Source organism: Dryobates pubescens, chromosome 29 (assembly GCF_014839835.1).
Source record: "Dryobates pubescens isolate bDryPub1 chromosome 29, bDryPub1.pri, whole genome shotgun sequence".
Taxonomy (NCBI): Eukaryota; Metazoa; Chordata; class Aves; order Piciformes; family Picidae; genus Dryobates; species Dryobates pubescens.
This window is the reverse complement of record NC_071640.1, coordinates 10,091,939-10,104,084: the sequence shown is the minus strand read 5'-3', so window position 1 is coordinate 10,104,084 and position 12,146 is coordinate 10,091,939. Positions and strand designations below refer to the sequence as shown.

Below are 12,146 nucleotides of genomic sequence, written 5' to 3'. Positions count from 1 at the left end.
AGCACTCGATGGTCTGTGGGTGGAACCCACTCAGGGAATGAAAGAAAGAAGCCCATGGGCAAGAAATTCAGTATGACCAAGTATGAAATCCTGAAGATCCTGACAGCTGGCAAGTTGGGGGATGCTGATGTGCCCAGCAGCTGTTAACAAGATGAGCTCCAACATGCAGCTGTTTTCTCTAAAGGCTTTGGTTAGAAGGACCTGCATGACCATACCAGAAACTTTCACCCCTCAACCCATGTCATGCGCTTCTACAGTATCCCTCAACATGACAACAGGGAACCATCAAGCTAGAAGGAAGAGGATTTCACTGGTGAACCTGGCAATCATGAGGAGTTACATGTAGCCACGATGCAGGAAGGGATGCAAAAGCCAAGGTTTGCTCTGCAAATGGACTGCATGAGACATCTTCCATGTGAGAAGACAAGCAAGAAAGGAAGGGTGGAAGAGAACAGTTTGTTCACATTGAAATACCTGTAACAGCCACAGTGCTCAGGGGCTTTGTTTGGTGCCCCTTGGCCAAACCATAAAGCATAACCTCATAGCCAATGCCAGTAATGAGGCCTTTAAGCTTCAGGTGGCGCTGGGCTCCCGTAAGGAGGAACTCCTGCGGGTCCAGCAGCTTGCCAGAATCCACCACGACTACTAGAAAGTTGTCAAAAGCATCCTCTGATGCCATCCACGACACCGTGAACCCATAAGGGTTAATATCAGAGACAGTTAGGTTTTCCAGAGGGGGCATGGCCTCTAAAGAAGGGAAGGTGCAAAAACACACACACACACACAAAAAGAAGTGAAAAAAAATTGACAGTTAGAAAGTGTCACAGATTCCACCAGGCAAACATCACATTTCCCCCCCAAATGTGGATCTAACAGGAGTGCACAGCCAGGACCACAAGACTAGGATTTTTCAGTGGAGCTTCCAGAGGTGAAATGATCAATATTGATCAAGGGTGTCTCAGCACCTTGTGTCACAAGCTCCACTGAAATCCCTCCCAAGCTCACAGTGCAAGCATATTTCTGTTACACATGCACTGCCAGACAGAACCCAAACTGCTTTGGAAATGCTGCGCATGAAGCTTGCAGTTCCTTCCACTTCGTGTCCACTATCAGTGCTTTATGGACTAGCCTCAGCCTTGGCAGTCATGACTCCTGCATTTTGCTTCTTTACCTCTCTACTTCACATGAATATCTCCAGCTTTCCTTTTCAGTGGTGGAGGGGTCCCAGATGTGAGGGCTGCCAGGAGCAGGACACTGACCAGGTAGGGTCATAGCCAGGGCAAGCATTAAATACGAGGAAGGTTGTTTTTCACAGGGGATAGGAGAGAAGCCAGAAATTGCACTGGCTAAGGGCAGAGGCTAATGGCTGCAGATCAGACCAATAATCTGTCCAAAGAGCTTTCCCAGGCAGCTGCTAGTGTGGTATGGGGACAACTTAAAGAAATTCCACTGAGGGATCTTTGTTTTTCCCTTTTTTTTTTTTTTCACACCAGCATGACGTCTGTCAAAGTTTGGACACTGTGGATCATGAGCTCAGAACTTTCCCACCAAAGTTTGTGAAGACAAAAAAAGCCACATTTTCACAAGATGAGTTTCTCAATGGGTTTTGCTCACTTAAAATCTCACCAGTCAAATAGGAAGATCATCTGGCTCTGCTAAGCCCTGGCTTTGATCCTGGATCCCATTCTCTACATTCTCTCACCTTGCTTTGTTGGCTTAGGAGCTAACTCATCTGATCTTCCAGTCACTCACATTCCACTCACTTAAGAAAATACCAACTGGTTAGAGACAGAACTTTCTCTGCTGAATTTGATGTTCTGTTAATACTTGGCATGAAAATTCCCTCCTAAAGTTTTATGATTTGGAAGCCCTTATGTTTTGATGTTTACATGATTTGGGCACCAGAGATTCAGCTTGAATTTCCTCAATTTGGTGACATTCATGCAGCTCACTTCCTTCTAATCAAGCAACCTCAAAGGCTCACAATTTGGTGTGGTCCCTGGGAGGGTGGGTAAACAAATTAAGAGCCCAAGATGCTGGAATTATTTTCCTGGAATAAGTGTTGAGTGACACCAGCACTCTAAAGCCAGCAGGTTTATGTGAACTGCTGGCACATCCTTCTGCACCTAGCTGTGGGAAGCTTCCTCTCAAACACCAATACCCATGGTTTATTTTCAAAGGGAAGCATTTGTGCTCTGGTGGAGCAAAGAGCAGGAGGTTTAGAAGCAGAGTTTCTCCCTTCTGCCTGTGTGACCGAATGTCACCGGGGGCAAATCAGAGTTGGTGCAAAATGCAAATGTCTTAAGGAAAATGATCATGGACATTGTTCAGATGCTGTAGGGAATGCTGCTGCTGCAGCTGATGTCCCTCTGAATGTTAATGAAGAAAAGTGGGCAAGCGAAAAGCATCAGTTTCTTCACTAATTCTATTTAGAGTGTCCTGTGTGACAAGCCCTAACTGCACATACTGGCCACAGAATGCACAGAAGATGAACCCTGCACCATTTATTTGATCATTTAAAAGGCATGAGATGTACAATAGAGCCCAAGAAAATCCTGGTCAAAGTTTTCAGACACAGGGGATGTGTTGGGAGGACATCACAGGACAGGGGATGTTCTGAAGTCCTCTCTGAATCTTTCAGCCACAACTGCTTGAGTAAGAGGCAAATTTCCCTTTCAAACTTCAGGAGTTAAAAGAGACCTGGGAGAAAGACTCCAGAGGGCTCTTATCTCACTTTAACCACTGCTCCTGCTAGAAATTATTAAGGTCAACACAACTGGTCTGACCCCCCCTTGCACTAAATACAACCATTGCTGCTGGACAAGATATTCAGTGCTGTAGAGAGTCTTTTTTGTTTCTTTCCTTTTTTCATCCCTACTGGAATATATATTTTTCATAAGCCAATAAATAGATTCCAAACCTTTAGGCAGGTACCTGTCATGACAAAAGCAGTGAGGGGCTCTGTGTGAACACCTGCACTGGTAGTCCCCTTAATGTTAATGTCATAGGCAGTGTGATCTAGCAGGCCTGAGATGTGAGCGCTGCGAGCGCCTCCCGACACCGTAAGCTCCTGGGGCTCATGTGCTGCATAGGAATCTCTAATGTGTATAACAAAGTTGGCAAAAGGCCCATCACTTGTGGTCCAGGAGAGGTTGAAGCTGTCAGGAGTAACATTTGTGAGTGTGAGCGTGCCCAGCTGTGGCTCAGCCTCTGAAGGAGAAAGGAACACAGGGGAAGAGAGAGCGTTACTCTGTGTCATGTGGGGGTGGCAGCGGTGGAGGTTTACAGAGGCTCAAAGACAAGGCTGAAGGTTTTAGCCTTGGTTTGTAGTGGTTGAAGAAAACAAAAGGGAGCATTGCAAGAGCTATTTTGTAAGGTTTTGGAAAGAAGCCACTGAAATTAGTGCTGACTTTTAACTTCTTGTTTCATTCAATCTTCTTACATAAACTCAATTTTCCTAATGAAGTGTGCCCTGGTTTACACAAGCACTGAGAGCTTCCTTACCCACAGTCCTGAAGGTAAAACCACAGGAACTGCAGGAACTCCATGCTGGGAGTTTGATGAGAATACAAACCCCCAGCAATTCCAAAGCAGGTAAAGTAGGATTCAGGCAGGAATTATGTGAGTCCAAACCAGACATCCCTAAACCCCCCAGTTCAGCATCTGGTTAGTGTTTCTGTTGCCTGGAGTCGTGGATATTTTTCTTTTTGGACTCTGAAGTTAATGAGGGGGGTTCAACCCTAACAGTGATTGTCTCAGCACTAATCTCAAGCCAAAACCTCCCTGGACTCCACAGATAAGGTGTTCCTCATCCTCTGATTAGGCACAATCAGAGAAAATCTAACAGAGTGAATGAAAAAAGCCACAACACTGCTATTGCTCTCCTTTCTGAATGTTTAGTGGTCAGGGAACTTCCTTTAGAGCAAAGACTTTCTGCTACAAGAAATTCAAAATCGCTTCTCTCCCTGGCCAGGGGAGAATTTTGGCCTTCAGGCTGCAGGAAGGGGAGAGCTCCTTACCCATCCTGTTTTAAAGCTATTCCATTTAGCATGAAATCAAAGATTCGTTCCAGCACAGAGAAAGCACAAACGTGACCCTGCAGCCAGGTGGTCAGAGAATCCTGTGTCTGCTCTCAGGGCTGATTTTCTGTTTATTCTCTTGCCAATTGTGTGTGAATCAAGAACACCTTGGGAAATGCAGCCAGTGAGATACAGGAAAATAACCATGTACATGATTCATGCTGGGAGAGAAGCAGGAGAGATGTATCTCACTGACAAAGAGAACAGTGAAAGAATGAAATCTTTTTCTTAACTCAGAGATGAACTGCTGCAAGATGTTCCAACTTTTACTTCCATCCTTATTGCAAGACTTCTAAATGATAGTCCACCTTCTCTGGAATTGTCTAGGAACAGGTGAGTCCAAGTGGCCCCAGTTAAGGACACATGCTGTTGCCATGCTGTCAACCAGTGACCGTCAATGCCTTCATGGCTGACAGTGAAGATGTCACCATGCAAGCATGGTAATTCCAGAGACAGAGGAAGAGATGAGAAAATACCCACAAAGCAATCAGGCTTGGGTGAAGAACCCAGTGAAACTGAGCATGGAGCCATCAGCCCCGCATGCAGGTCAGAGGGCACAAACCAGGCCTTTCCAGTTCCATCCTGAACCGGGCACATTCCTTCAACATGCCAGTTGCATCCAGTCAGGCACGTTCTCATCATGACACCCAGACTCCAAAGAACACCACATGCAAAGTAAGTTGAAGTTCCCTCCTCAGGCAAGTCTCAGTGGTCTCCCACCATCCTGGAATCACCACCACAGGAGAAGCTCTGACATCCAATGAACTGAGACAGGTCTTAAGAGACTCAAAGGCAGTAATACAAGTGAGAGAGTGATGGGCTGACCATCAAGAAAGGGTGAACTCACTTTCTGAGCCCTGCTCTCTGCTGGGAACACAAAAAATCCTAGGCAGAGAAGAACATCAGGACCAGCAAAAGGCAGCCAGAGCACTCCATGCAGATTTGGTTGGTCATTTAGCATGCTGCCTGAAACTCCTACGAGAGATGCAAATGTCCTGGAAGACATATGGTTTGAAGAACAAAGAACCAAAGTGGCATGCAGGTGCCTCTCCAAGCTGATAAAGACATGAAGGCTTCCCACCCACAGCAAAGCAAGTGGGGATGGGATAAACAAGAACTTTTTTCTAGATCAAGAGCAAAGATCCTGTGTGGAGCAAGTCAGTTATATATACACAGAACTTGCAGACAAGTGTATATATAAGGAAACCAACCATGGTTTCCCACTGGCTCCCTTAATGCTGGGGGCACTTTGTCAGCCTTTTCCCATCTCAGATCTCTCTTTTTTTTTTTTTCCAAGTGCTCTCAAGCCCAGAACATTTCAGCCTCCAAACATGGCGATCTCCCTATAATTTACCAAAGGAAGGATGATGAGTTGGAGCCATGTTTTCAAGCAGTTCAATGGACAGCAGAAGGAAGGAAACAAGCAAACCTGCAAGGTGAAACAGTGAAATACCTGTGGTTGTCAGTGCTGTCAAGGTCTGACCACCTTGCCCATCAATTACACCATGGAGTTGAACAGTGTAATTAGTGGCAGCTTTGAGGTTGGTGACTACATAGCGCCGGGAGGCTCCTGGCACCGTGTGCACCAGGGAGTCCAAAGGGAAGTCAGAGTTTCTGACTTCTAGAATAAAATGGTCAAAGGCATTGTCCTGTGCTTCCCAGGTGAGTGACATGCTGTCTGAGGTAGCATTTGATACAGTGAGTTGGCTAAGGAGAGGTTCCTCTACTACAGGAAGAAACACAAACGGAAATGTATTGCAGTTATTAAACCCCATAACGATAAAATGAAACAGTCCAGAAGTTTGAAGTCACATGAGCCACAGCTCATCAAGATCATTTAGCCTGGTGTCTCCCAATGGGTTTCACACCACCATCCCTTCACACACCACCCTGCCCAGGCTACCTATGATTCAATCAGGATATTCACAATCTGCTGATGCTAGGAACTGCAACTCTGTATTATCTGATCACTGAAATCTGACATTCTGCTTAATGTCACTGACCACATTAATCTATTGCTATGACAAATTGCTTTGACAGCTTTTCCTAAGATCATGACAGCAGCAAAATTCAGCAGAGATATCAAAGGATGACATTATCTGTCTAGTATGAGAATGCACCTTCTGCTTCTCCAGTCTAGCCCAGTCCTTGCCTGGTTTTCCTGTTAAAACTGTCAACTGTAAACCTGTGAGACGTGCAACATGCCCACAACTAAATGCCTACCTATTTCATGGCCTCTTTCAATCTCTTACCCATTGCAAACTGAACTCTGAAACTGAATTCAAGCAATGCATCTGCCTTGCAAGGAGTCTGCTGTCACAGACCAAAAGATATCTGAAATCTCTTTGGAGAATCAGAGTTAAAACTGCATCTAGAAGTGAGTTTATCTGAGAGAAAGAGTATCAGCTCTGTGCCAGATGCAGACACATGTTGCAAGGCTAACATAAGGCCTCATCTCCCACTTGGTTCTTGGGAAATCTGGTTTGCTGCTCATCTTAGTCAGAGGTTCCCCCAACCTTAGTGTGTGTGAATGAAACTTCTTGTGTGAATGAAATCACAGCAGGCTGTGATGACTGCCTTTGCTGGATGGGATGCTGGCTTAACATTCACAGCTCAAAATGTCTCCGGCAGGTCTTCCTTAGAAGCAATGAGGTAGAGGATTTGGTAATGGGGTAGCTGTGGGCAGGGAAGGGGGCACAACCTGTAAAGAAGAGTTAGAAGAAAGGAGAGTTAGTATTGAGGTAGGTTTTCTGTACCTGTGGTAGCTGCAGCACTTATTGCCTGTGTGCGGAAACCATGAGAGATCCCATAGAGGTAGACAATAAAATCAGTGCTGGGAGAAAGCCCTGAGATATGAGCAGTTCTTGAATTGCCTGAGATGTTGAACTCCATGGGCTCCAGCAACCTGTTAGAATCAATAATTTCAATAGTAAAGACGTCGAAGTCCTCACTGGTGCTCGTCCAGGAAAGGTTGAAGCTTTCGGGAGTAATGTCGGAAACGGTTAGCTCACCAACTTCTGGGGGCACCCCTGAGGAGGGAAACAACACTGGTCAGAAGGGGACAGCCCTGCACCTCCTCCTGCTCAGAGATGCTGTGCTTCTCTCTGCTCATGCTGGCAGCCCTTGGGGAAAAGGCTTTGAGTAAAAGCTCGCTATGAGCAGACAGGTAGTAAGGGGGAGAAACCAAGTGAAAGCATCTCAAAATGTGAAATGAGGCAGAAAAGACAATTAAAAGAACAGGAAAAAAAGCTTTAAAGCCATGGCTATTTCCCTGTACCTCCAGGGGCAGCCATGTGCCTTTGATGTCTGAGCATGAAAGCAGATGCTAAGGAACTTTTCTGAATGCTGCTGGACCATTTGAAAAAGCCAGAGTCCAGTTTTAGGAGAAACTAAAACTGGAGCTATTGCTTCACTCAAAGGAAAAGGTTGGGTTTTGTGTGCTCTTCTGCTTTCCCTTTCAGCTTAAGCCTATGAAAGCTGGCATGTCATTTTGGAGCTGGAGCCAAAATGCAAAGCAGAAATAGCTGCCTTGGGGTTTCTTCCTCCCTGCAGACATCTCTGATGCGTTACAGGAAGGCTCAGAAAATTCTGACAATTGCAAGGCCCCAGAAGGGAAAAGTTTGAAAAGCCGGGTGCTGAGCATGACCCAGAAAGGGAAGGGAAAGCCTCAGCAGGGCATCTTCTGCTGTTTTCATTAAGTTAATAAAAAGAGAGCACATTGCATATTTAGGCAGGACACCCATGATGGCTGTTTTCTTGTTTGTCCCTGTACAGCCTCCTTTGTCTGGCCACATTTGTCTGGTTTCAATGGGCAACCTGCTACCAGCTCACACTCAGGGCTCTCAAAGCACGGGACTTCTAGCCTGAAGTGGGACGCAGCCCAAGGCCACTGCCTTGTGCCAGACACATTTCTACCCAAGCCAGGCTGCTTAAAGCATTATTGAAACAAGCAGGTTCTACTGCCTTCCACCTTTCAGTTCTGTTTAGTTCTTATCCCCTTCTGTGCTGGATAACATGTGCTTGGGGAAATCAAACACGAGCAAGCTCTGGCTGTCTGACAACCGCAGCAGATTGCAAAGGTCTCTAGGAAAGCCCAGAGGCAGCAAATATTGTCCGCAAGAAATTAGCTGAAGGAATAGCCACTGGTGCCTCTTTATTGCTCATTAATTCATAACCTCTTCATTACCACTGGTCATAGGACCTGGAAGAATCAGTGAGCCCACAAGACAGACACAGGTATATTTTTGCCTCTCAGAGCTGAAGCTCATGATAAACTCTCAGTTAAACCTGCCATCTTGCACAGCTGGGAACTTGCTTTTGTGGCTCTTGGTTAGTTCCATGCCACCTTCTGACTTTCCTTCTTCCAGGTCAATGTTCTGCTGAATTTGGTCTTTTTGCATTAAATCTTTTTTTCAGACCAGACTTCTTAACAACTTTGTGTGGCTTAATAGGTGATCCTACTCTTGATGGGAATTTGTTTGTGTTCTTTTCTCTATGAGAATATACAGAAGGTGTCTGTCATTGCCCTTGAGTCAGATGCATAAACCATACCCCTGAGTTTGCATTTACATAGAAGCTAGTGTATCATTTCAGAAGTAGCTTCTGAAGGGTAAAACCTTAACATACTCTGGGGCATTGATTATCTGGGCTTTGGAGAATGGGTTTCTGTAATTTGATAAGGGAACCTAAGCCTTCCCAAGCATGTGCAACAGCCAGTTGGGGTCTGCTGTTAGTGTCAGCCAGCAGAAAAGTGAGTATAGGAAGTAAAAGAAGCCATTCTGTGCTGAGGGGGGGAAGAAGCATTTCTGAAAGCAAAGAGCTCCATGGGGGTATTGAGGCTATTGTTGGAAAGTCTGATCATGAGACATTTCCATGCCAGAGACATTCATCCAAGCTTTAATGAGTTCAGAGCTGACCAAGCGAACAAGCTTTGCTGAGCAGCTGCAATAGCTCTGGCTCACACCCCTGTCTGCCAGGAAAGGGAGCCATGGACTGGGGGAGTGACTTGAAAAGATACCTGTCATGGTTTCAACAGAAAGGGGTATGGTCCTGTAGCCTTGAATCACACCCTGAAGTGTGATGTTATAAGGTGTGTTGGCCTTGAGGCCAGTAACATTCACAGAGCGCAGTCTGCCCGGGACTGTGACATTCCGGGTTTCTTCTGGATGCTCAGTGTCCTGCACCTGAATGATAAAGTTCTCATAGGCCCCGTTGGCTGCTGTCCAGGTGAGCTGGAACCCATCCCAGCCAGTCTCTGACACTGACAAATTTCCAAGCTCGGGTTCCTCCTCTGAATAAGGACAGAGAGTCAATCGGTTACTCAGATTGCAGGCTGCTGGTGATGAAATGGTATCTAATGACATTCTCTGTTAATGAATTTCACTTGTACCCTGTGACATGGAGATGCACCCCCCCAACACATTCACCTTCTCAGCTGCCCCACATAACTTGTAAAGTCTCTTCAGAGACATAGCAAAACAGAACAGTAAGAAAAGAATTGTAACAATAAATAATAACTACATTGATGCTGAAAGACTGCTTACAAAAAGCAGCTTATAGAGCATCCTACAGCTGCAGCTGCTTTGTCAACATTGCTTACAACTCCCTGTCAGGCAAGTGTTGCTACAGCCACCTCACTGCACTCTAAACAACTTGGTGTTTCCATCATGAAGTGACTGTGAACGCTGCAATAATGCCTGATGGAAAGGCAGGAAGGCATTGAGTTTAGAGTAGCTGGGATTCAGATGTTTGTGCTTTTACTTGTGTCCACAAAAAGCTAACTCTCTGATGATACTGTGTCCAGTTCTGGGCCCCTCAGTTTAGGAAGGACGTTGACTTGCTGGAACGTGTCCAGAGAAGGGCAACAAAGTTGGGGAGGGGTTTGGAACACAAGCCCTATGAGGAGAGACTGAGGGAGCTGGGGTTGCTGAGCCTGGAGGAGGCTCAGGGGTGACCTTATTGCTCTATACAACTACCTTATGGGAGGTTGTAGACAGGCGGAGGTTGGTCTTTTCTCCCAGGCAGCCAGCACCAGAACAAGAGGACACAGTCTCAAGCTGTGCCAGGGGAGGTTTAGGCTGGATATTAGGAAGAAGTTCTACACAGAGAGAGTGATTGCCCATTGGAATGGGCTGCCTGGGGAGCTGGTGGAGTCACCATCATCATCATTAGTTGATAGGTTGGACACGATGACCTTGAAGGCCTCTTCCAACCTGGTCTATTCTATTCTATTCTATTCTATTCTAAATGTGAAAGTTTAGGTCATTTTCTCAGCAAGAACAGAAAATCCTCTATTACAAAGGAGATAGATTTGATGCCTAAAAATTAGCAGCCATATGGGAAAATGACAGAGTAAGACCTGCTTTTTTCCACATGGGAACTCTTGCTGGATGATTTATCATCAGCCTGTGGGCTGTGATGGCTTTCTATCACTTTTCTGATTCAATTGCTTTCTCAGCATATAAGCATCCTAAAAGGAACAGAGTTCTGCCTGAATAATCCCAACCTGCATGACTGAGAAATTCATAAGAGACTGACAACTGGTCAGTTGTAAACTTCAACTTAAAGCATTATAAGGCAGAAGATAAAGAAGCCCTGGAATAAATAAAAATGAAGCTCAGCACCATTGCTTATATCCATTTTCCCCCCTGTAAAAACAGAGTGCTTATTACATGACTGTTGCACAGCCTTGTGTAGGTAGCTGGGGTTGGATTTTCAGAGGCTGAGCACTCCTAGATCACAGACAGTAACCTCCAGTGAGATTCACTACTGCTACTCAGGAACACAAAAGTTTTGGTGAGTTTTCCCCATCCTGTTAGAAAGGAAGAGATTGTTTATGAAATAATACAATGGCTTTCACCACCACCAACAACAAAAATGCATGAATCCAGAGCCGGTTTATTCTGCTTCATCAGGAACAGAAAGGAGACTCATTGAGGCAAAATGTGGATCCTGTCAAAGTAGAACTGTTTAGCTGAAAAAGAGAAAGCAGGGCAGGAGAGGAACTGTTTGTGTCAGAAATAACTACACAGAAACAAATAAAACAAACACACATCCTTCAAATGAAAATGCCACTAAACCAAGAGTTACAGGGAGGTAAAATCTTTTAAGGACAAGACTGCTTGTAATAAACAATGCAGAGATCACCACAGCTTAAAGCAATTCAGATTTCTCTGGAGTGCTTGCTGTCATTCACCTCCAAGATGCAAGGCCCTTTTGCTCCCATTCAGTCCTCATGCATGTCTGAGCTGGAAGCACTCACAGCCCCATCATGCTCATACCAAATCATGCACCAGTTTGGACTGCTGGAGACCTCCAAAAAACTCATCCATAAAGAATCCAACATGACAAAGCAATGACAATGCCATGGCAAATGATATCAAGGGATGATGTTTCTTACTTTTTTTTTTTTCTTTTAATTAAAAAAAAAAAAAAAGAGAGAGAACAAACCATTGAGAGGTGAGGCTGCTCTAGTCTTGTAGTGGGTGTGAAATCATCTGGGTGTTTCCCTGCATATATTTCATCACTTGTTATGAATTTGGGTTTGGGTGATGGCTAATCATGAGTAGAATAGAATAGAATAGAATAGAATAGAATAGAATAGAATAGAATAGAATAGAATTAACCAGGTTGGAAAAGATCTTTGAGATGTTTAAGAGGGGATTGGATGTTGCACCTGGTGCCATGGTTTAGTCATGAAGTCCGTGATGACAGGTTGGACTGATGATCTTTAAGGTCTCTTCCAACCTTCTGTGATCATCGAGTCCAACCTATCACCCAGCACCATCTGATCAACTAAACCATGGCACCAAGCACCCTATCCACTCTCTTCCTAAACACCTCCAGGGATGGTGATTCCACCACCTCCCTGGGCAGCACATTCCAATGGCCAAACTCTCTTTCTATGAAGAACTTCTTCCTAACATCCAGCCTAAACCTCCCCTGGCACAGCTTGAGAGTGTGTCCTCTTGTTCTGGTGCTGGTTGCCTGAGAGAAGAGACCCACACCCACCTGGCTCCAACCTCCCTTCAGGGAGTTGGAGAGAGCAAGAAGGTCTCCCCTGAGCCT

General features: G+C 45.3%; 1 protein-coding gene across 1 annotated transcript in view; it reads right to left on the bottom strand.

Annotated features, from left to right (window-relative positions):
• The window catches only part of TNC (tenascin C), a 51,789-nt gene that overhangs the window by 21,726 nt on the left and 17,917 nt on the right, over nt 1-12,146 (bottom strand). Inside the window, exons 10-11 of the mRNA XM_009907084.2 lie at nt 9,097-9,369; nt 6,836-7,108 (exon numbers count right to left, since the gene is read on the bottom strand). Of these exons, the coding sequence (XP_009905386.2) occupies nt 6,836-7,108; nt 9,097-9,369 (546 nt within the window). The remainder of the gene's footprint in view (nt 1-6,835; nt 7,109-9,096; nt 9,370-12,146) is intronic.